The sequence below is a fragment of the Chiroxiphia lanceolata genome, chromosome 10 (genome assembly GCF_009829145.1).
Source record: "Chiroxiphia lanceolata isolate bChiLan1 chromosome 10, bChiLan1.pri, whole genome shotgun sequence".
Classification (NCBI taxonomy): Eukaryota; Metazoa; Chordata; class Aves; order Passeriformes; family Pipridae; genus Chiroxiphia; species Chiroxiphia lanceolata.
This window is the reverse complement of record NC_045646.1, coordinates 17,959,683-17,979,412: the sequence shown is the minus strand read 5'-3', so window position 1 is coordinate 17,979,412 and position 19,730 is coordinate 17,959,683. Positions and strand designations below refer to the sequence as shown.

The window sequence follows — 19,730 nt, the reverse complement described above, 5'->3', positions numbered from 1 at the left end:
AGTGGGAAATGATTAAATATGCTTTCATGCTTCTCATTCACTGTGCTGATTGTGCCACATGCATTGTGCATTATGCAGTTTTTCCTCTGAGTAAACGCAATTGTTTTTGTATTTTCTTGCTCTCAGTGCAAGCATTTAAAAATCACTTTAATCCAATTAGAGCTGTTGAACTTCTTTTAAATATGTATAGGAATTGGACCTCACACTGGCTGAGCAGTGCCTTGCTGCAGGTGTTGCAAATGAGGCAGTGTGTTCCCTGCCAGGGAGCATGTGAGAAAGGAGCTGTGCACAGAGGGGATGGACCCTGCAGCAGCGTGGAACCAGGGCAGCAAACCTGCCTGAGGGGAAAATGCTCAGTGACATTTTTGAGAAGCCCAAGTTCTGCTCAATATTCTTTCTGCTGCTGGAATAGCAGAAACATAATAGGAAAAGCCTTGTCCTGGCAGACTAGGACAGTCCCTCAAAGTATTGCTCAGCTAATGCAAAGTTCCTACTCCTTGTGAAGGCATTTGAGCTGGACCACAATCTTTTTAAGCAAAATGTGGTGGCAAGAGTCATGTGGTGCTGTATTGCAGTGACTGCTGGAATATGTCAGTGTATCAGATCTCCCAGCCTGAGAGCCTCTCCACATGTTGTATGTTCTCTTTTTTTAACACAAATTGCAGGACACAAACAGCCATCCAGGCCTGTGCCCTCGGATATTGCAGTGATCATGTACACAAGTGGATCCACAGGAATTCCCAAAGGAGTCATGATCTCCCACTGCAACATAATTGCTGGGATAACTGGAATGGCTGAGAGAATTCCAAACCTGGGGTACGTACCAACCATTTACTTACCAGCAAATAAAGAAGTCGTGTAGTTGAATATAATTTTAGATTAATTACTGTGGAAAAAATAAACATAGCTATGTCTGTGACACATCATACTATGTACTGATGTCTGAGGATCTTCCAGTACTGTACTAATGTGGGTAAGACTGGGACACAAAAGCCTGTGAGGCTACCTTGCACTTGAGTGGCTGAAAGCTCCCCTAAGCAGTACTTCCCTTGGTTATTGTTTAAATTCTGTGGTTTCTTTCTGTTTGGTGCAGTTTGTGATCTTGTCCACAGAGTTGCCTTTGTGACCATAACACACCACTAATTGTCTTGGGATGAGTAAACATCTCCCTTTGTTCATGCCTTAGAGTACATAGTACAGAACTTCTGAAACAAAACCCATATCATTTGAAATATGTTCTCAAGCTCAAAGGCATTTTCCTACTTTCTCTACATCTGTGGTAAACTCTGAGAAAATCTTGCTTAATGATTCATCTGAGGATTCTAGTGGTACAACATAAACCTATCTTTCACAAATTCTTCACAGGGAAAAAGACATTTATATTGGCTACCTGCCTCTTGCCCATGTTCTGGAGCTGAGTGCTGAACTCGTGTGTCTGTCTCACGGGTGCCGCATCGGTTACTCCTCACCTCAGACATTGGCTGACCAGGTATGTTGTAGATGTAAGTCCTTAGAGGATATATATTAAAAAAAAACAGAAATCAAAGAAAAAATTACTCAGATCTCTGTAATATTTCTTAAAAAAACAGTACAACAAATCTTCATTTCTACAGTTCATGAAACAGGGTGTTGGGGATTATGGCTGATACTTTGGACTAGCTTTAATTGTTAGAATATAATTTAAATAAAAATTATTGTTTTGAAAGATATGTCATTTTGTTTCTCATGTTAAAAATCTTGAATCTGTCTGCTAGTAAATTTGTTCTTCACTTTAGTCCTCTAAAATAAAGAAAGGAAGCAAAGGTGATGTTACTACACTTAAGCCAACCCTAATGGCAGCTGTCCCGGTAAGTAACTGAAGGATAAATAATTCTAAAAATTATTTTTAAATGGGGATTCATAATTCAGTTTTTAACAACAAAATCAATGCAATGACCATTTAAGTAAAAAGGGTAAATCCTTTGATGATAAACTAGCTTAAAATAATAATTTTGGTATTTTTATGTTGGGGATATCATCATATGAGTGACAACGTTTTTCAAAGTTAGAATAGCTATAGGGATTAGATTCCCACTCAATTAGTAATTTATTGATTATCATAGTGAATGAATGGAATAAAGAGAGTTGGCAGCAGGCCAGCTTGGGGTTTAACTAGTGCTCCTGCCCAGACATTTGCTTTCCTCCTTTCTATGATCATCTTGGTATCTCTTAGCAATGGAAGAGGAGGGAACCTGGGAGTTGGTTGTCACCTGAAATGTACTTTAATTTCTAGATCATGTTTTCTTTCTGTTGTACTGAATTTAGGGTTTCTGTTTCTTTGAGTTAAAGTTAATCTTTTTATGTAACTAGGAAATTATGGATCGGATCTACAAAAATGTCATGAATAAAGTGAATGAAATGACGAGTTTCCAGCGGAATCTATTTATATTGGCCTACAATTACAAAATGGAACAGATTTCCAAAGGTTACACTACCCCACTCTGCGATAGGTAATGTGAACTTTATTTGTAATGGCACCAGAAAATCACTTATCGAAGTCTTACCGCATGAACAGTATCTGATTTTCTTTTTGTGCTTTTCTTCACTTTATTGTTGACACTCTGAACATGAGCAAGTCTAAATAAGTGTCAGTTGAAACAACAAATCAGTAGTTTGTGTGATGGATTTAAATATTTACTGATATAATTCAAGCGAGTGTTATTTAACTATAAACTGATTATAAATTTACATTTATTGATTATTTTCATCAGGAATTTAATAATAGATTTATATAATTCTTTGGTAAGATGAGAATTCTATTCCTATAGAGAACTGTAGACTTCACATTTTCACAGAAGGGAGTCACAGAATATCTCAAGTTGGAAGGAACCCAAAAGGATCACTGAGTCTAACTCCCAGCTTCAGTGAGACTAAAGGATAATGTAGTTCTAAAATTTATACAATGTACTTGAATTATTTTTAGGAGAAAATCACAGAACTTTGCTGTCTCATTAAATCTTTGTTCTCAGACACTTAACCCCTCTTTAAATTAGAATGTGGAAACAAGCTTAGAAAGCTTTTTGAAAACTTCAATGTGCTGCTCCGTCAGGATTTTCCTTGAATGCCGTAGAAGTGCTTTTGAAGATGGTGGAAACTTTCAGTTCAGATGCAGAATTAGGTACTGTCTCATTTTGTTTTTAAGCAGCAAATATACATTCTTATCTTTGCGTTTCAGCCTTATCTTCCGGAAAGTCCGAATGCTGCTAGGCGGGAAAATCCGCATCCTGCTTTGCGGAGGAGCTCCGCTCTCGGCGGCAACGCAGCGGTTCATGAACATCTGTTTCTGCTGCCCCGTGGGACAGGGCTACGGGCTGACGGAATCGGCTGGAGCCGGAACAATCACGGAAGGTTGGTGTCCGGGAATCCCACTGCGGGCTCGGGTCCGTGCTGAGCGTCCCGCACGTGCCGTCTTTGAGGGCCTGTTCCTCTGCTGTGTGCCTGCCACCAGGCATGATTGGGGAATCCTGGGAATTACTTGTTGTCATAAATGTATGAAACAGCAGGAGCACTAATTTTGGCACGCTGTGCTAAAGCTGGTGACCTACCTATAAAATGAATGTTCTCGTTTGTGATGGAGCAACCCATAATAATGTCAATGGGATCGTGGCATTGTTGCACTTACCAGTTGAACTGGATAATTTTTTTCAAATTTTGGTGAGTATATTGAGATGTTAGGAAAATAGAGAATGGAAAGAAAAAGCCTGCACCAGATTCTAATTTCATATAACAGAACCTAATGGTTTCAGTTGCCTTTTAGTAGCTGAGGGTATCTGTAAATACAGCCCATCTACTCTCTTGGCATGATAAGAATTTTACCTGCATTACCTTGATAAATCCATTGTTTTTCTTGGAAGTTCTGTTCTATGAATTAAAGTTTCAAAATAAACAGCAGTTAATTCTCACTAAATAAGATACATGACAACAAAAGAGCTTTTTTTTTTTCTAATCAGTTTTGTTTAAATGTTTTTTCTGAAAAATGCTCTTTTTAAAAATTCTAGTTTGGGACTACACTACAGGAAGAGTGGGAGCACCTTTGGTCTGTTGTGAAATAAAGTTAATGAACTGGGAAGAAGGTGAGAATTCCTGTCTGTGATTAAATTGAAGGATGTTTATAAGAACTGTATTTTTTTAATTGGGCCTTGCTCAGTAGTAGTAATTAGAAGACTATTTCGTGGCTATTTAGATTTTAAATGCTACTCTTGCCTATAAATTTCGCTCTTGGGCAGAAGAAAGGTAAAATAAATTCCTCAGTGGTTTTTACACTTGGAAATACCTAGACAGAAGCTGTCAGTGCAGGTGGGATTTTGACTGGGTAGTATTATGACTCTCTTTGACTATACTATTTCTTTTACTCCAGTCACCTTATTTGTGTATGTACATTATATAAAAGCACGCAGCACTGTACCTCTTCCTGATTTAGATCAGTGTTCATGCAGGTTGTGTGTTGTGCCTTAGAGGTACTGGATTCAGGAAACTTCAGCTGAAGTGCGTATATGATACCTTAAGTTGCCACTAAGAAATATTTTAAAATAATCTTTGTAATATTATTAGTGAAATCATTAAAAAATTGACACGTGGTGTGGAAGCTTAATGGATGCTATATAAAATATATATAGTAAAGTTTGAAATACATTGAGGTGATTTCCTTTCACTGTAGGCTTTTATGTATTGTAGAGTAGACATATGTAATACTTAAGGCTGTTTTAGGCTAGAGGGAAACCTTATAGATTTTTCTTACCTAAAATGTGAGGCAAAATTATTTATTTTCTTTTTATTTGAGCCTGTGTGGAACTGATAGAGGGTATTAGTACGTGGCAGAAAGAAAGTACAGAGGTGGCATTTGCCTCTGCATGTGTGTGAACATCACTGTTTGTTAAACACACCTGTTTAATAGCTGTTTAGATGCTGAAAAGAATTGGAACCATTTCCTCTCTTAATGAACTGTTTAGGCAAGTGGTAGCTTTGGCTAGGGACTTACTACAGTGTTTAGTTCTATATTTAGATAGTAAAAATAGTAGGAATTTTTTCTTTGTAATGTGTTTTAATTTTTGCTAACTAAAAAAACCCATTGTTTTAGGTGGCTATTACAACACTGATAAACCATATCCTAGAGGTGAGATCCTTATTGGGGGGCAGAATGTGACTGCAGGCTACTACAAAAATGAAGCACGAACCAAAAAAGATTTCACTGTTGATGAGAATGGGCAGAGGTGGCTCCATACTGGAGACATTGGAGAGTTTCATCATGATGGGTGTCTAAAAATTATCGGTGAGTTAAATTCAGGTGAACATATGTGTATATATACACACTTTTTTCAGGGCTGCTAAATACAGTAATTAACAGCAAAAAAATCTTCATATCTTGGCATGCAGTCTAAAGCCCTCCTATTTTTCACAGGGAGGTTCTGATATGTTAATGGAGGCTTGTTTGTGTGTTTTAGAAGTTGTTTTTTGGTTACTTTTGAAACAGTCTTAACAGTGACTCCATATATTAGTGAGACAGGGTAGTAATTAGAAAATTAACTATAAACTAATTCAGTAGATAAGCTGCCTGAGATTGTATAATTGTGTAAGTGTGGAATTTGATTGGTGAAAAGGCTCTTGGGGTAATACATGCTCAGGAATTAAATAAGCCTTTTTTAAATCTTGGCATTCTTTAATAAGAATATCCTTATATCATATAGGAACCAGGGCAAAATATACTGAGATAAAGGTGTTAATACATAAGCCGGTGATAGGCTCATAGTTTTTTGACACCTGTAGGTGCAAAAGTAGGTGCTTTATAAATGACCAGGAGTCTCTTAAAATCAGTAGGTGATTCAGGGAGCTTTTAATCCTGAAAAACAAAGCTTATTTGGCTTATTATAGGATAAAAATCTTAGGTCCCATTGCAGTTGTCTTGCACTGGTCAGGTAGGTCAGACAGCTGCAAACCCCTTGGACTGGTCACACAAAGCAGCACAACAGTACATGGTGAAGGAGAGGTGCTGCCACCACACCTTGGGGGTAAGGCCCCGTCCTCACCTTTGTCTTCTTTGAGCTATGTACAATAAGATTCAGTTATTTTGCCTTAACTTTTGGTTCCCGTTGTTGTTTTTCAAGTAACAAGTGGACAGTTGCTCTTTATATATGGATTTAGCCTGAAATAAATAAGAAAATATCACCAAATGGTGTATTTTCTGCCTTGAGTATCTGTACCAGACAGCACAAAATGTGTGCTCCTAGCTAATACTGGCTTTTGCATAATCCTGGTTGTCTTCCATGCACATGATGGTGCTGTCATATAGGAAATGCTGTTCTAAAAGCAGAAAATGCATGGAATTGTAATGTCCTTTGTTTTGGTGTGAGCAATGGACTGATAAAAAACAGAGTCTGGAAACCTGACTTTAAATGTTTCTGGTACATTCACCAAATATGAGTCAGCTTATCTTTTGGTATTTATACATGCATTTCAGAAAAATCTAAAATCGTTGTCTAAAAGTTTTCTGTTCTATAATTAACGTTTAATTCCTTTTTTCCTCAATAGATCGCAAAAAAGATCTTGTAAAACTGCAGGCAGGAGAATATGTTTCTCTTGGCAAAGTAGAAGCAGCTCTGAAGAATCTCCCACTGGTAGATAATATTTGTGTATATGCAAGCAGGTAAGAGGCAGCTGATACTTTTTTACTGCTCTGTTCTTTGTCTGTCCTATTGAAGCCATAAGCAAAAATTTTTGCCACTCATTGTGTGACCTTTTTTTAATCAATTGAAGAAGGAGTTAACATATAATACAATGGAATAACCTTATTAAAACTAAAACATCTGAAATCTGTGGGGTTTATTTTTTTTAATTTGTTTTCATTATTTGCTGGAAATGCCAATAAGTCGTCTCTTTCATTCCCTCTTCCCCAATCTGAAAAGCAGCTGAGTTCTGACTGCATTAATAATGGACATCACTCAAGCACTTTAGAGATTATTACCTATAGAAGTTGTAGGACACCTTGTTTGTTGCTGTATTTAGTTGTGATCTGTCCTTCAGAGGAAGTACTGTGGTACTTCAGAGGAAGGTGGTAGAAAAAATCACTGACAACCCAGAAGCTGGCTTGCGAGTTAAAATTACTTTTCTTTAACCCCTGCATACACCAGCAGAAGCCTTGAAGCTTAAAACACTCTAAATACTATGCAAACACAATCATTAATAAATGATGATCAAATGACCTTTCTCTTTGCTTTCTATGTGCACTAATAAATGAGGCATACAAGGGCTCAAGCATGTCTTAAGTTTGTATTTCTACAATTTCTTGCCTATGCATAATAGAGACTTACACATATAAATATACTTCAGGTTGTCTTTGTTTTCTTTGACGTTTTGATGTTTTAAAAATCATTTTGGAGCTTTTGAATGATCAGAAATATTCTGATTTCCAGTATGGCCAAAAAAGCGCCACTTTTGATAGAAGCCAGGAGAAGCATACCAGAGAATTGCTCACTGGTAATAAATAAAAAATTAACTTTTTGGTTGTTCTCCTGGTTCTCTGTAGTTCTTGGGTGGTTTGTGTTGACTACTGGTAGTCATCCTGTAACTTCAGTCCTGACAGTTTGGGATCAGTAGGCTAACATGCATTAGGCAAGCCATTGCTGAGAAAATTTCCATTATATTAATCTTTGTTTGTGGTTTGGACCTGTTGAGTGAGTCTCATGTTTGATTGCTTTGACTGCCTGAAGTTATGTGCCTTTTCCAAGCACCCTCTGTAGTCTGTGGAGAAGGAGCTTCCTACAGGTGGTGATTTCTGTTCTTCTAGGATTGAAGTTCACTGTTGGCCTCATACTATCAAAGTTTGTGTTAATTTTGCCAGGTCAAAATAACACTGGAAGCTAAAATGCACCTGTCAGACAGACACTTGACTTTGATAGACTGTCTTGACCATTATTTAAAAACAGGAAAACCTATGAGTAATTTTTAAAGGTAATTTACACACAAGAGTCCAGATCAAGGACAAACAAGACAAGACATTCTAGATGGGTTTTGCTGCTGCTGTATTTCTTCTCCAGGCTATTGTGTGTAATGTGGCATAAGTAGCCACATCACACAGATTCCCTGATTGATTGTCCATATGCACATTTCATTGTGGGTATATGCTCACCTCAGCAGTCTGAGCTCAGAGAGTTTTGTAACAGTGCCTATGACCTCTTAGATCCTGTCTCTCCTTATACTTTGCCTGGGTGATCTCCTATGCAGGAGGAGTCCTTCATTTGTGGCTGCTCTGCCTCCCCTGTGCAAAAGGACAAGGAGGGCAGACTTTTATATCTGTGATTTGACTTTAGATCTTGGGATGCAAAGCTCCTCTAACATGGCAATAGGGAATCAAAATTGTTTGCATGATATTGGTGCTTCAGAAGCTGTATTGACTTCACATGTAAATATTCAGTATGATAAGGAATAAAATGTTTGCTGAAAGGAATCATGATTAGAGTTCTTTCTGGGGAGACTCCTACTGCTTTATCAACACTTCATGCATCCAGGATGCATTAAGTGGGTCTTGAGCATCACCTCTGGAAAATGAGTAGTTCAGTTACCTGAGAAATGAGCAAAGTGGTAAAAAAACACCTGAGGGAGTTCTCAGCAGAAGTCTCAAGGAGATAAGGACCAGATGTACAGTGCCACTGAATATGTCTGACCGTGGGTCTGAGAGCTGTACGTGGGTAGGATTTTGAGCACAGCAAGGGAATGAGGATGTCTAGAGTAGGACAGACATTTTAGCAAATTCTTTTAGCATAGGAGGGATGGCTAAGGAGGTCCTGGGGACCAAAGTCTGAAAATTTCTTCCTTCATGCTGTTGTGATGACTTCCAAGACTGGCAAAGCTACCAAATGCAAAAGATCTGCAGAAGGAACGGCGGTGGAGAGAGAAGTAACTGCTCTAGAGAGAAGATGTACTCTTCAGGATACTTCTCGAGACAAAACAGTGCTTTAGCATTTGAACTGTAACAAGTGAAGATTTAACATCATGAAACAGAATGAAAAGCTGCACGTTCCAGGAGCTGTGGTGTTCTTTCCAGGAAAAAGCACAGCTGGATGAACCTGCTTGTCCAGAACAAGTATACTTCTGCTCAAGAGGCTGAATTTTAGGTGAATGAGAAAGTTCAATGCTTACCCAGTCAACTGATTATTTCTGTATACTGTTTATTCGTGGAGACATTGGTGATACTGCTGGACTTGACTAAAGCATGTCAAAAGACTACAGGAACCAGGGATGAAAGAGGCAGAGTCCTTTGTTCTAGATGCCTTCATATGCAATACATACACATTAGAGAGGAGAGCCTACATGAAGTTACAAGGGTTCAGTACAGAGCAGAGCATGAGTGTGCATGGGGAAGAAAATCAGACCATGGCAAAAGCAGAAAGTGAGATGCAAGCAGTAATGATACTGAGACTAATCTGAAGTCATTCTTTAAGTACATTCTTAGTAAGAGCCATATGAGAATGGTTTCAAGGCAACCAGTAGGCAAAGCTTGTGATGATGCTGACAGGGAAGCCTGTGTTTGTAATGGACTCTGCTGCAGTCTTCACAACTGCTGTCAGAGGCCCATTATAATTCATGTCAGTAACAAAGGAGAAAATTGTAATGAACAGGAACCAAAAGGATATTTAGAGTTAGTATTTTAAAATTATCTTGGAGACCTTAAAGGATAAGCTACAGTAATCTCCATACCAGGGTTAAGTTTCTGTATGTTACATTAATGATCTGTCTGATGAAAGAGAGAGTTGAAAAGATTTAATAAATCTGTAGATAGCTAAGGTGAGATAGAACTAAAGCCACAGTGGAGGATAGGATTAGAATTCAGAGCAAGCTTGGCTAGATGGAGATTTGCTTGAAAACAGAGTCAGGTTAAAGAGTGGAATTGTAAATTATACTTACACCTCAACTGCAGAAGGCCAGGATCAGAGCCACCACCTGGTAGCCTGTTGGAGCTGACATGAGTCACCAAGTGCCATGCAGTTATAAGAAGGTATGGCATAACAAATGTATTGCCTACAAGATGCACAATGATCTTTTTGCTCTACCAAGCATTAAAGAGTCTGATTTTCACGTGTAGTGCTTCTGAAAAGGTGGACTTCTTGAAAAGAGTCCAGGAGAAAAATGGATATGTCTGGGCAGAGATCTGTGATACATGATTTAGGAGGAAAGGGCACTGCTTAAATTCCTAAATAAACTTAAAAAAGGAAGGAAGACTAGAAAGGTGAGAAGGAAAAAAAGTAACAGTCTGTAAATAAATAAATGGCTTCTGTGGAAAAGAGAGGAACATCTGACTATTCTGAGGTAAGCTGCAGAGAGGAGGAGTCAGGAAGAGCTTGCAATGAAGCAGTGATGGTAGCACTCACCCCATGTTTAAGAATGATTTAGACAAGCATCTGTTACATATATCTGACTCTGCTTCAGGGCAGGTAAATTAATTGGGTGATCTTCTGAGTTTGCTTTCAACTCTGGTTCTGTGAAGGGCTTTGTTAGAATGAGTAGAGCTCCTATATGAGGCTCTGTTCACATTTTCCCTAAACTGTACACCATCTGAAAAATCTTGAATACCTGTTTCAAGGTGAACTGTGCTTCAGTGTTTTCCAAAGACTTTGAGATCACAGCTTCATATGTTCTGGGCGTATCAGGAGCAGACAAAGATTGCCAACAGTCGAGTGAGCGTATGGACAATCACTTAAAAGAGAAAGAGAAGTCACTTCCCTTACAGAAGCAGGCATTCTTTGAGATGTGTTGTGCATATGCTCATTCCACAACCTGCTCTCCAACCCCTCTTCACTGCAGTCCTCTACTCCTCTACAGTAACTGGATTCTGCAGTTGAGAGGAAACTGAGGTAGGGAAGCCGCACACCAGTCTTCATACCGGGATGCAAAACATGAGGAGAGGCAGGGAGCATTGACACCGTATGGGAACTGCTTCCCAAAGCTTTGAGCATGAGACACAGTGGAATATGCATATGGACAGCACACCTTGAAGCAATCCAGTTACTGTAAGGTAAGTAGCTTCTCTTTCTACTTATTTTTAAGCAGGTAAAGGTAACTTGTGCGCTATTTCAGAAATATTATCAGGTGAACAAAAGCCAGCTGTTGAGAGCAATATCTCTGTATGAAAGTGCAAACCCACCCAACTTGAAATGTTATTTTTGAAGACTTGTTTACTTTACTAAATTCATACTAAAGTATATTGTACTCCTCAGTTTCCATTCTTATGTCATTGGATTTGTTGTGCCAAATCAAAAGGAGCTCGCAGAACTAGCTCGAAAAAAAGGATTTAAAGGAACCTGGGAAGAGATCTGTAACAGTCCTGAGATGGAAAAAGAGGTACTGAAGGTGCTAGCTGAGGCTGCCATGGCAGGTGAGTGGCTGGGTAGATATTATCAATCTTGTGGACTGCAATGTCTGTGAAACAGGTAAGTATAGGCCCTAAAAAGATTTCCTGGAGTGTGTATATTTTATAGAACCTATATGAAGTGAAGTTTTTATACCAAAAGACCCCAACAACGAAACATGAGTTGCATTGTTTTGGTTCATGGAACTTCTCTTACTGTGGCCAATAGCTGAGGAAAGAATATAAACCAGGACAAACTTAACAAGTTCAGTTCCCTGTATATATGGGTGTATGTGTGTCTGGTGTTCTTTAAGATGTTCTGAGGTATCTTTTTGGCCTTAGCTGGTGGTCCAAAAATAATGTGTGTTATCTGTAGATCCATGGCATGTGTTGTGTGTCACACAGTCTCACCTGCTACATACTGATGCAGAGTTGAAATAAACCCATGGAGACAGGGCCTCTCCTGGTTTCCAGTTACTTGCATCTGAGGGATTTCCAAAACTAAAGCAGCATCTCTGCAGGTAGTAACTTTCAGTAGATTTTTCCTTCCATTAACTCTTTTGTCACACTTGAAAATTACTCAGATGTTCTGTATCAGTATCCACAGTATCTTGTAGCAGAGTTGCACAGTTCAGCCATGTTTGTGTGAAGAAATGCCTGGTTTGTTCCAACCCTGCCATCTGCCAGCTGGGGTTGGTTCTGCTGAGCTCTGGTATGGGAAAGGCAGTGGACAGTCACAGTGGTGGTTGTGATACTTTTGGTGTTGATTATACTTCCCCCTCAGCTGTATCTTTTTCATGCTAATTGGTCATAGTCTGTTAGGCTGTTCTGGTGCAGAATGAAACAGTGGCACAGTGATAGTTTGTTCTTCGGAATAATTTCTGCCTTATTTTTGCTTTTGGCCATTCCTAATCACTGAGTTTTTTCATAAAGCTATCACTTATGACCACAGAATGTTTTTTTAAATGGTCATTGGGAATGTTAAATTTTTCATACACATTCTCTTTGATGTTTCTCTGCAATTACTGTTTTGTGCTGTTTTGCAGTTGCTCGGTATCACAATGTCCTTCTGCACCTCTTCTGCAGTCCAAAAATGGCAGATTGCACAGGATAACTGCATTTGTGTATATTTTTGAAATTTAACTTGAAAATAGATGTTTTGTTGAGATTATTGCTCATCTGTTGGTTACTTTTCTAAGTTGTTTTTCTCCTCTTATATCTGAAACCGTAGCAGAAGCTCTTGCAAATGATAGTGTTTTTTGCTAAGTGTGTAACATGCAGAGCACTGTTCTGTTTTAGGACAGGGACCAGCTGCCATATGAACTTAATTTCCTTCATCAATTGAGGACTACTGAGGAAAAAACAACACCCCCCCCTATTTTTTCAAGCTTAAGTAGTATGGATTTTAAGATTTTTGTCTCCAATTGATGAGTACCATAACACTGGTACAGTAGTGTGTGTTATGAGGATGTCACTTCCATGCACTGATGCTTTTCTGAAGTTAGGGAGCAGCACAGATACCTGAACAGCTGGGCTTTATTCCAGTATTTCTGTGGAAACTGGAGAACAGTTGCTGGTGGATCCTGTCACTGGTTGTGACCCCACAGGTTATCAAAGCTAACCATGGGGGTTTAGAGGAGCACTTCATTTATGTCTCGTGCTTTTGTCTGCGAGAACGATTTCTCCTTTTGCACTTCGTTTTAGTGAAATGGCTACAGTTCTGTTTTGTATTCAAAATATTTCTCCTTGCAGCTAATCTGGAGAAGTTTGAAATACCAGTGAAGATTCGTTTGAGCCCTGATCCTTGGACCCCAGAGACTGGTCTGGTGACAGATGCGTTCAAGCTCAAACGCAAGGAGCTCACGGCGTATTATCAAATGGACATTGATCGAATGTATGGAAAAAATGTAAAATAATTCTCCTCTGCACCACTTTGCTACGATGAGCTTGGATCAAATAGGAAATACTTGAATTGCCTGTCTCAACTCAGCACTTGAGATCAACACACGAAACCACCATTCCTCATTTCCAGCTTAAACTGTTATTTCTGATGACATCACTATGATGACTGGCAAGTTTAGTAAATTGTTACGGCAGCAAACTTGTGTCTGTCTCCTTTTTTTCCAGTTTTCTCTGCTACCTTGTCAGACTGTGGATTTTCCCAGGTCTTTTTGGGAAACCATGATTCTGAAGCCTCAAATTTTTAAACATTTATAAATCCTGTATAATGTTTTATTTGTATCTTTAAAATTTGGATGTATATAGAGAGAACTTGGCTATATAAGAAATGGTTATACTGGGGGCCTTTTTTTACCTAATTATTTAAAGATAAGGTATTGATGTTGTGACATTATGTACATTGAAAATGCTTGTAACAAGATAATTGTTGAACAGAGAACCAGGTTATTTGCTGCTGTGCTATTTTTCCGTGTAAATCTGAGGGAGAACATGTTTGACATTCCAGCATGTGTAATACACCTTCAATATGTGCCTAATGGTTACTTTTATTTTTATCTGAAAATGGAAAGATGGTCATGGCACAACTCTGCATCAAGGCAGGTGTTAGTTAAAGCTTGTTTAATACAGAAATCGCTATTAACACAGCAGATGTTAAACCTAAGAATAATCTCTCAGATACAGAAACTCCTTTCTTAAATAGCTCATGACCATTTCATCCAGAGCTGAGTTGTGTAGTGCTAATATGAACTCTCAGCATTATTTTCACTTAACACTTTACAGGTTGGACAGTGTCCTTTTAGCAGAGGGACTCTAACAACTTTTAGGTTTGGACATTACACTGGGTTTGCTCTTTATTTGTTTGTGAAAGTCTGGCAAGACCCCTGCTCTGCCCTAGCTGCAGCCCAAATCTTCCTGGGGGGGATTTTTAAAGTCATAATGACAGTTATGTTCTCAGCTCACACAGTGCCTAGCTGCCCTTTGTGCCATTAAAAATCTCCCTTTGATGCTGTGTTCTTTTGTTTAGCACTTTTTGCTTTAAAAACAGGTATTTGAAGCATCTGTCAGCCAGAGTTATGTTGCTTGGTTTGTTACACCAAATTCTTATTTTGGGAAGGAGCCTCAATTTTTGTTTCCACTAGAGATATGTGGGAACTTTTCTTCAGTGAGAGTGTTAAGATTTATTTCAGGTGTGAATTTTATTTTCAAAATATTTCTGGAAAGAATATTCACGGTTACATGAGAATGTGAAAAGGCATACATCAGTCAACCTTGTGATGGAGCAAATATTAAAATGGCTTTAATCTGGAGATTACTTTCATGCCTATCCTTTACTTGTACTAAAAATCAGGGTCCTGATGCTCACTTAGTCCCCTGCTATAGTAGCACACAGCAATGCTGAAGGGCAGAAGCTTTGTTTGGGGGAAGGAGTTGCTGCTGTTAGTGTTTGTGACATGGAGTTTTTGGAGCTATTGGATGTGCAGATTCTCATTTAAAAAAACCCTCTGAGATATTTTTTAAATTAACACTTTCCAGTGATTGTAGAAAGCAGTTTCCTAGGAATTGAAAGTTATCAAGCAGGTTCCCTGTACTTCAGTTTTCATGAAATGATAAGGTAGTTTGTGCTATTCATGGATTTCCCCTGCTGCTGTCCATGAAAAACTGTTAACATTTGGTGAACCTTGGTGTAAGTAATCAAATGGATAGATAAGCATCAAAAAGAAATTGGAACCGTATTTATGAGATTACTGCCTTCAGATATCTAGATCATAAATGAAATGTTGAAAAATGACTGAAGAATCCGACTGTGGGAAAATTGCTAAGGCCGTAGGGAAGTGTCACACCATTTATTAGACATTGCTAATATTAAATATGTATCTGTTCTCCATCTTAAATTCTTAAATAGTTCACACTCAGCACAAACTGTACATTGTTCAAATATTTTTTTGTGATTTTTTTTTTCTAGTGAAAATTAGTAAATTGCTGAAGTATTATGTATATCACTTGGTGCATTGTACAGCAGATGTGAGAAAACAAATCTGCTTTGGTTAAAGAAATCTGAAGTTAGTATTTTGTTCTGCTAAGGGTTTAAATCCATTTTGGAGAAATTGCATAAATGAAACTTTTTAAGTTGTTTGGAAAGAGTAGTTTTAATTTTTCTTCTAATCCAGTCACAAGATGGGGTTGCAGTCTAACTATGCATTTGATTTTATAGTTCAGGTCTGTTTATGTTTAAAATGGATGTAATATATATAGTTCCTCCTTTATTAAACATCAGATTCATCGTGGACATTTATTTCTTCAACAGAATGTGAAACTAAAGCAGTTCATTAAGACTAGTCTCAGTGTTGGAGATAGAAAGACTTTTAAAAATACTTGTGATGAGTATGTTTTTGCTTTTGATTTACAACAAAGGACAGATTCCAATACTGCTAGAATGAATACTTCCATGTCCCATTGAGGCTGCCTGTCCCGTGGGTGCCCTCACTTCCTGGGACCTGACTGGGGCTGGGAAGGGCTGGTAAATCAGGTTGCAGTTCAGGTGTGGGGCTACCTTGCTCTGGTGGCCCTGATTCTGTAGGCTGCCAAGCCTGCCAGGTACTTCTGGCTGCCACCACTTGCTCTCACATTGCTGAGCAGAAGGACAACTGTAGAGGAATTTGTTGAAACCCTGCAGAGATGCACTGCTTGCCAGCTGGGAATTTGCCTAGGCTCTCTCCATATTTTTTATTTTTTTTCCTGGTGTGTCTTCCCATGCCCAGTGTAACAGGAACAAAAGTACCTGCTGGAATGTGTTGCACGTGTCCCCAGGGCTGCCGACAGCTGTACAGTAACTTAGAGTAGTGCATGGTTGGAAGTAATGGTCACGTGGGGAATTTCGTCATGGAAAGAGCTGTAACTTTTATACAATCTGAGTTCAAAGTAAGAACAAGGGGCATATACCTCACCTGAAGGGCCCCCAAAAGAGGGGGATTTTTAACAAAACTTTTGTAAATACAGGCTTCCCAGGACTTTGAATCATTGGAATTGTTACTACTTACTCTGTTATGAAAATTTACATAATATCATTATTAAAATGATTGACTAAGAAATTCCAAGGATCCTGCGAATCTCCTTTAAATTTCCACAATTATTTAAAAAATTTTCAGGACTTTAGGCTAAATTCACTTTAGATCTCATAAGTGTTCTTTGCAGAGGATAGTGTTTCTGGGGTAGGTAGGAAATTTAAAAAGTTACGTGTCAGAGAAGACAGTGCAAGTTCACTGCTGCTGCTGCAGGTCACACAGAGGCAGGGACACACCTCCATGGGAGCTGTGGCTGAGCAGTAAAAGACTGTGCTGAAACGGAAGCAAAAAGCAACATGCAACTGGAGCTAAGGACATAACGCATACCTACGTCCCCTGCTTTATAGACAGGATGCAGAGAAGGGTATGGAATCAAAACCATGCATTAAGAACACCTTGAAAACTCATAAGTTTGTGCAGAAGTTGCTATAGGACATAAAACTCCTTTGCAATAACCTTTGTTCTGCTAAAATTCAGACTCTTTATTCTGTACTAAAATTACATTTAGGCAATGCAATGCAGCATTTTTAATTTCTATTAATGTGATGTATTAACTACTTTGGACTCAGTATAAAATTGTGTACATCTGTTTCTTTACTGGCAGGAGGAACAATCTTCAACTTGTGTACACCTTGGACCAGGCTGAAATGTTAATTAAATGACCAGTTGTATATTATTGTAATGGGTTATTTAATGTAAACTCATTTTCAATGTGATCTTGGTTGTTACTATGAACTGCCTGAACGTTGTATATCCTAATTGAGTTATATTGTATGAATTATTTATTTGTAATTGGATATCATGTTTCAAAAATAAAATTAATTTCACAAATCTGGACCCATATGTCCAGTTTTTTTCAGTGGCACTTCATTTTTATCTAAGTCTGGATAATTTATGGTTGTAAATTAGTGGATTCAAATTATGTTAATTTGGTACATGGCTGTTAAGGAGGTCACTGGGTGTTCTGGGTTTGTCTCGTAGTCTGTTTTCACAATGGCCAGTATGGGGCTGCATTTTGGATTTGTGCTGAACATAGAATTGATAATATAGAGATGTGTTTGTTATTGTCAGGTATTTCAAATATATGTGACTGTTTCAGGCTGAATGCAGGAACAGGAGTTACCAGTTTAGCCTGGATTAGTGAAAATACTGCAGGAAAGTTAATCCTGCTTGGTTGATTTTTATTTTTTTTTTTTTTAATTTGCATATGATGTGTTATTTACCCTGTTTAAAAGCACCAGCTGTGGTAAATACCTGATGTAAAGCTCTAAGCTTCTGACTTATTTACCTGTCCAGGTGTGCTAGGGCTTATATTTGGTGTGTAATTTTCCCTGGGTTTGTGGGTTGAGGGGTCAGATCCCAAAGTGATGTTAGATGCTTGCAGTTGGAATTCTTAAGAGATCTCAGGCACTTTTAAGTTTTGATTACAAACTCACAAAGCATTGCTGGTAACCATCCAGCCAGGAGGCATCTCAACAGATGCCTCTTTTTCTTTGTTTTTTTGGGTCTCTATTTACAGATTCCCCAAATGCCCAGGGTCATAGTGCTGACAAAATGTCAAGCCTTCCCTGCTGCATAGCTGATCTTTATTTTATCCCTCTAATCAACCATGAAAAGGCTCCAGCTTTTTCCTGATTCGGGGGGGGGGTTCTGCCTTTTTTTTTCTTTCAAAAATACTGAGTGTTTTTTAAGGCTGAAAACTGACACACTTTAATTGATTTTTTTTTCTTTTTCCCTTAGGCATCTATAGCTGCTAAAATGCTATTAGGGATCTCTTTAATAAAATAAAGAGAAGTAAACAAGTTCAGAAGTACTATAGTAATTTATTATAGCAACTAATTTCAGAAAGGATAAACATCATAATTTTTCAGAAAATATTAAGGAAGTCATTAGAGAGGCATAGGCTCCAAAATAGATACGATAAAAATAAAAAACACTGTAGACCTGAATTGGTGTTATTGTCTACACCAAAAAAATAGGGGAGACAGCAGGGAAAGGAACACCCAAGCAGCTGAAAAAGTGAGTAATTCTTCTTTTATTTTTTTTTTTAAGAGTTTTAACACTTGCAAATAGTACTTTTTAAAACATGGTATTATTTCTGGGTATGGACAGTTTCCATCTTGGCAATGAAAGTTAAAGAGAGTCCCAGATCTCTGTCGTGTGCACAGAGCAGGACTGTCCTTACCTGCTGTCCCAGGGGAACTGTTGGGAATGTTGCTAAGCTGGGGCTGTGACCTGGGGGGGCCCTCAGCCTGCCCTCCTGTTTGAAATGTTCTCTTGCAGATCAAAGGTGAATGGTGTAGAAAACGAACTCTGGCTTTCCCTAGAAATGATTCTTAAGAAGTGGATTTGTGCACTCTTGGCAACCCAGGGAACTGATGGCAGGTGTGCCTTTTCCTTGTGCCGGAGAGCCAGCGGAGAAGTATTTCTGGTTTGGGATGAAAGGGCTGGATAGTGTTTATTGGCCTTCTGAGGTGCCAGTGAAAACTGGGAAATTAGGAAATGCTCCCAGGAGAGGTAGCTTTTGCATGTGGGTAACTGAAGCTGAATTTTAGGGCCAGAGCTGGTGCCAGTACCCTACATCTGCCCATACCTGTCTGGTGGAGATCCAGCTGCTGTGGCTGGAGGGAAGGTAGCTAAAAGTTTCACAGAACATGAATATTTTCTCTACTGAAGCTACTAAGTATTCAAATAGACACCTGTAGCTTTCAGCAAGTAATGTCTGTAAGATCTGAACCCCAACTTTCATTACATATTGGTTTAAACCAAGTTTTTTCAGCATTTTGTTCCTGCTTTACACTGCTTGGCTTTGGCTGCCCACCCACCCAATGTACAGACCTTGCAACCCTTGCACAGGGCTGGGCATTGGGCCACTTCCATCTGTGTGTGGTCCTGGACAGCATCCCCAAACTGCTGCCTGGTCCCCAGGACAAGATAGCTGGTAGAAAAGCAAGCACTGTTTCCCTCTTGAGGTGGGTGAGTTATGCTTGCTGGGGCAATCCTTCAATGCAAGAAATGCCAAAAAGATGTTTTATGTCAGACTTCAGGGGTAAGCAGCACTGCCCAGTGCAGGAAAAAAGCCACATGTCCCATTTTAATCCCTGGTCCCTGAATATATCCATGTGTTCCAATGTACTCTTTCCCACTTTATTACAAGCATGTGTTTATTTTTTTTCTCTGAAGCTGTAATGCTTTCTATTGGTGGCAGGGTTGATTAGGGTAGTTTGTTTTTTGTTTTGGTAATTACTTGCAGATAACAGGGATAACTATGAATGTAAAAGTTCATATGAAACTTTAATGGAAAAGTTTGTATGGCTTCCCACTGATGAGCA

The 19,730-nt window shown here is 38.7% G+C and overlaps 1 protein-coding gene across 3 annotated transcripts in view; it reads left to right on the top strand.

The window, feature by feature from the left end:
* ACSL3 (acyl-CoA synthetase long chain family member 3) overlaps nucleotides 1–17,235 on the top strand; it is a 52,059-nt gene extending 34,824 nt beyond the window's left edge. For 2 of the 3 annotated variants that reach the window (XM_032697854.1, XM_032697853.1), the window contains 10 exons: nucleotides 666–816; nucleotides 1,366–1,489; nucleotides 1,776–1,847; nucleotides 2,350–2,489; nucleotides 3,215–3,387; nucleotides 4,038–4,112; nucleotides 5,117–5,308; nucleotides 6,565–6,679; nucleotides 11,247–11,404; nucleotides 13,130–17,235. In XM_032697854.1, the coding sequence (XP_032553745.1) occupies nucleotides 666–816; nucleotides 1,366–1,489; nucleotides 1,776–1,847; nucleotides 2,350–2,489; nucleotides 3,215–3,387; nucleotides 4,038–4,112; nucleotides 5,117–5,308; nucleotides 6,565–6,679; nucleotides 11,247–11,404; nucleotides 13,130–13,293 (1,364 nt within the window). In that variant the 3' untranslated portion in view covers nucleotides 13,294–17,235. Of the gene's footprint in view, nucleotides 1–665; nucleotides 817–1,365; nucleotides 1,490–1,775; nucleotides 1,848–2,349; nucleotides 2,490–3,214; nucleotides 3,388–4,037; nucleotides 4,113–5,116; nucleotides 5,309–6,564; nucleotides 6,680–10,851; nucleotides 11,045–11,246; nucleotides 11,405–13,129 lie in introns of those variants that run through there. The other variant, XR_004358808.1, reaches the window with a different exon arrangement.
* The last annotated feature ends 2,495 nt before the right edge of the window (nucleotides 17,236–19,730 follow it).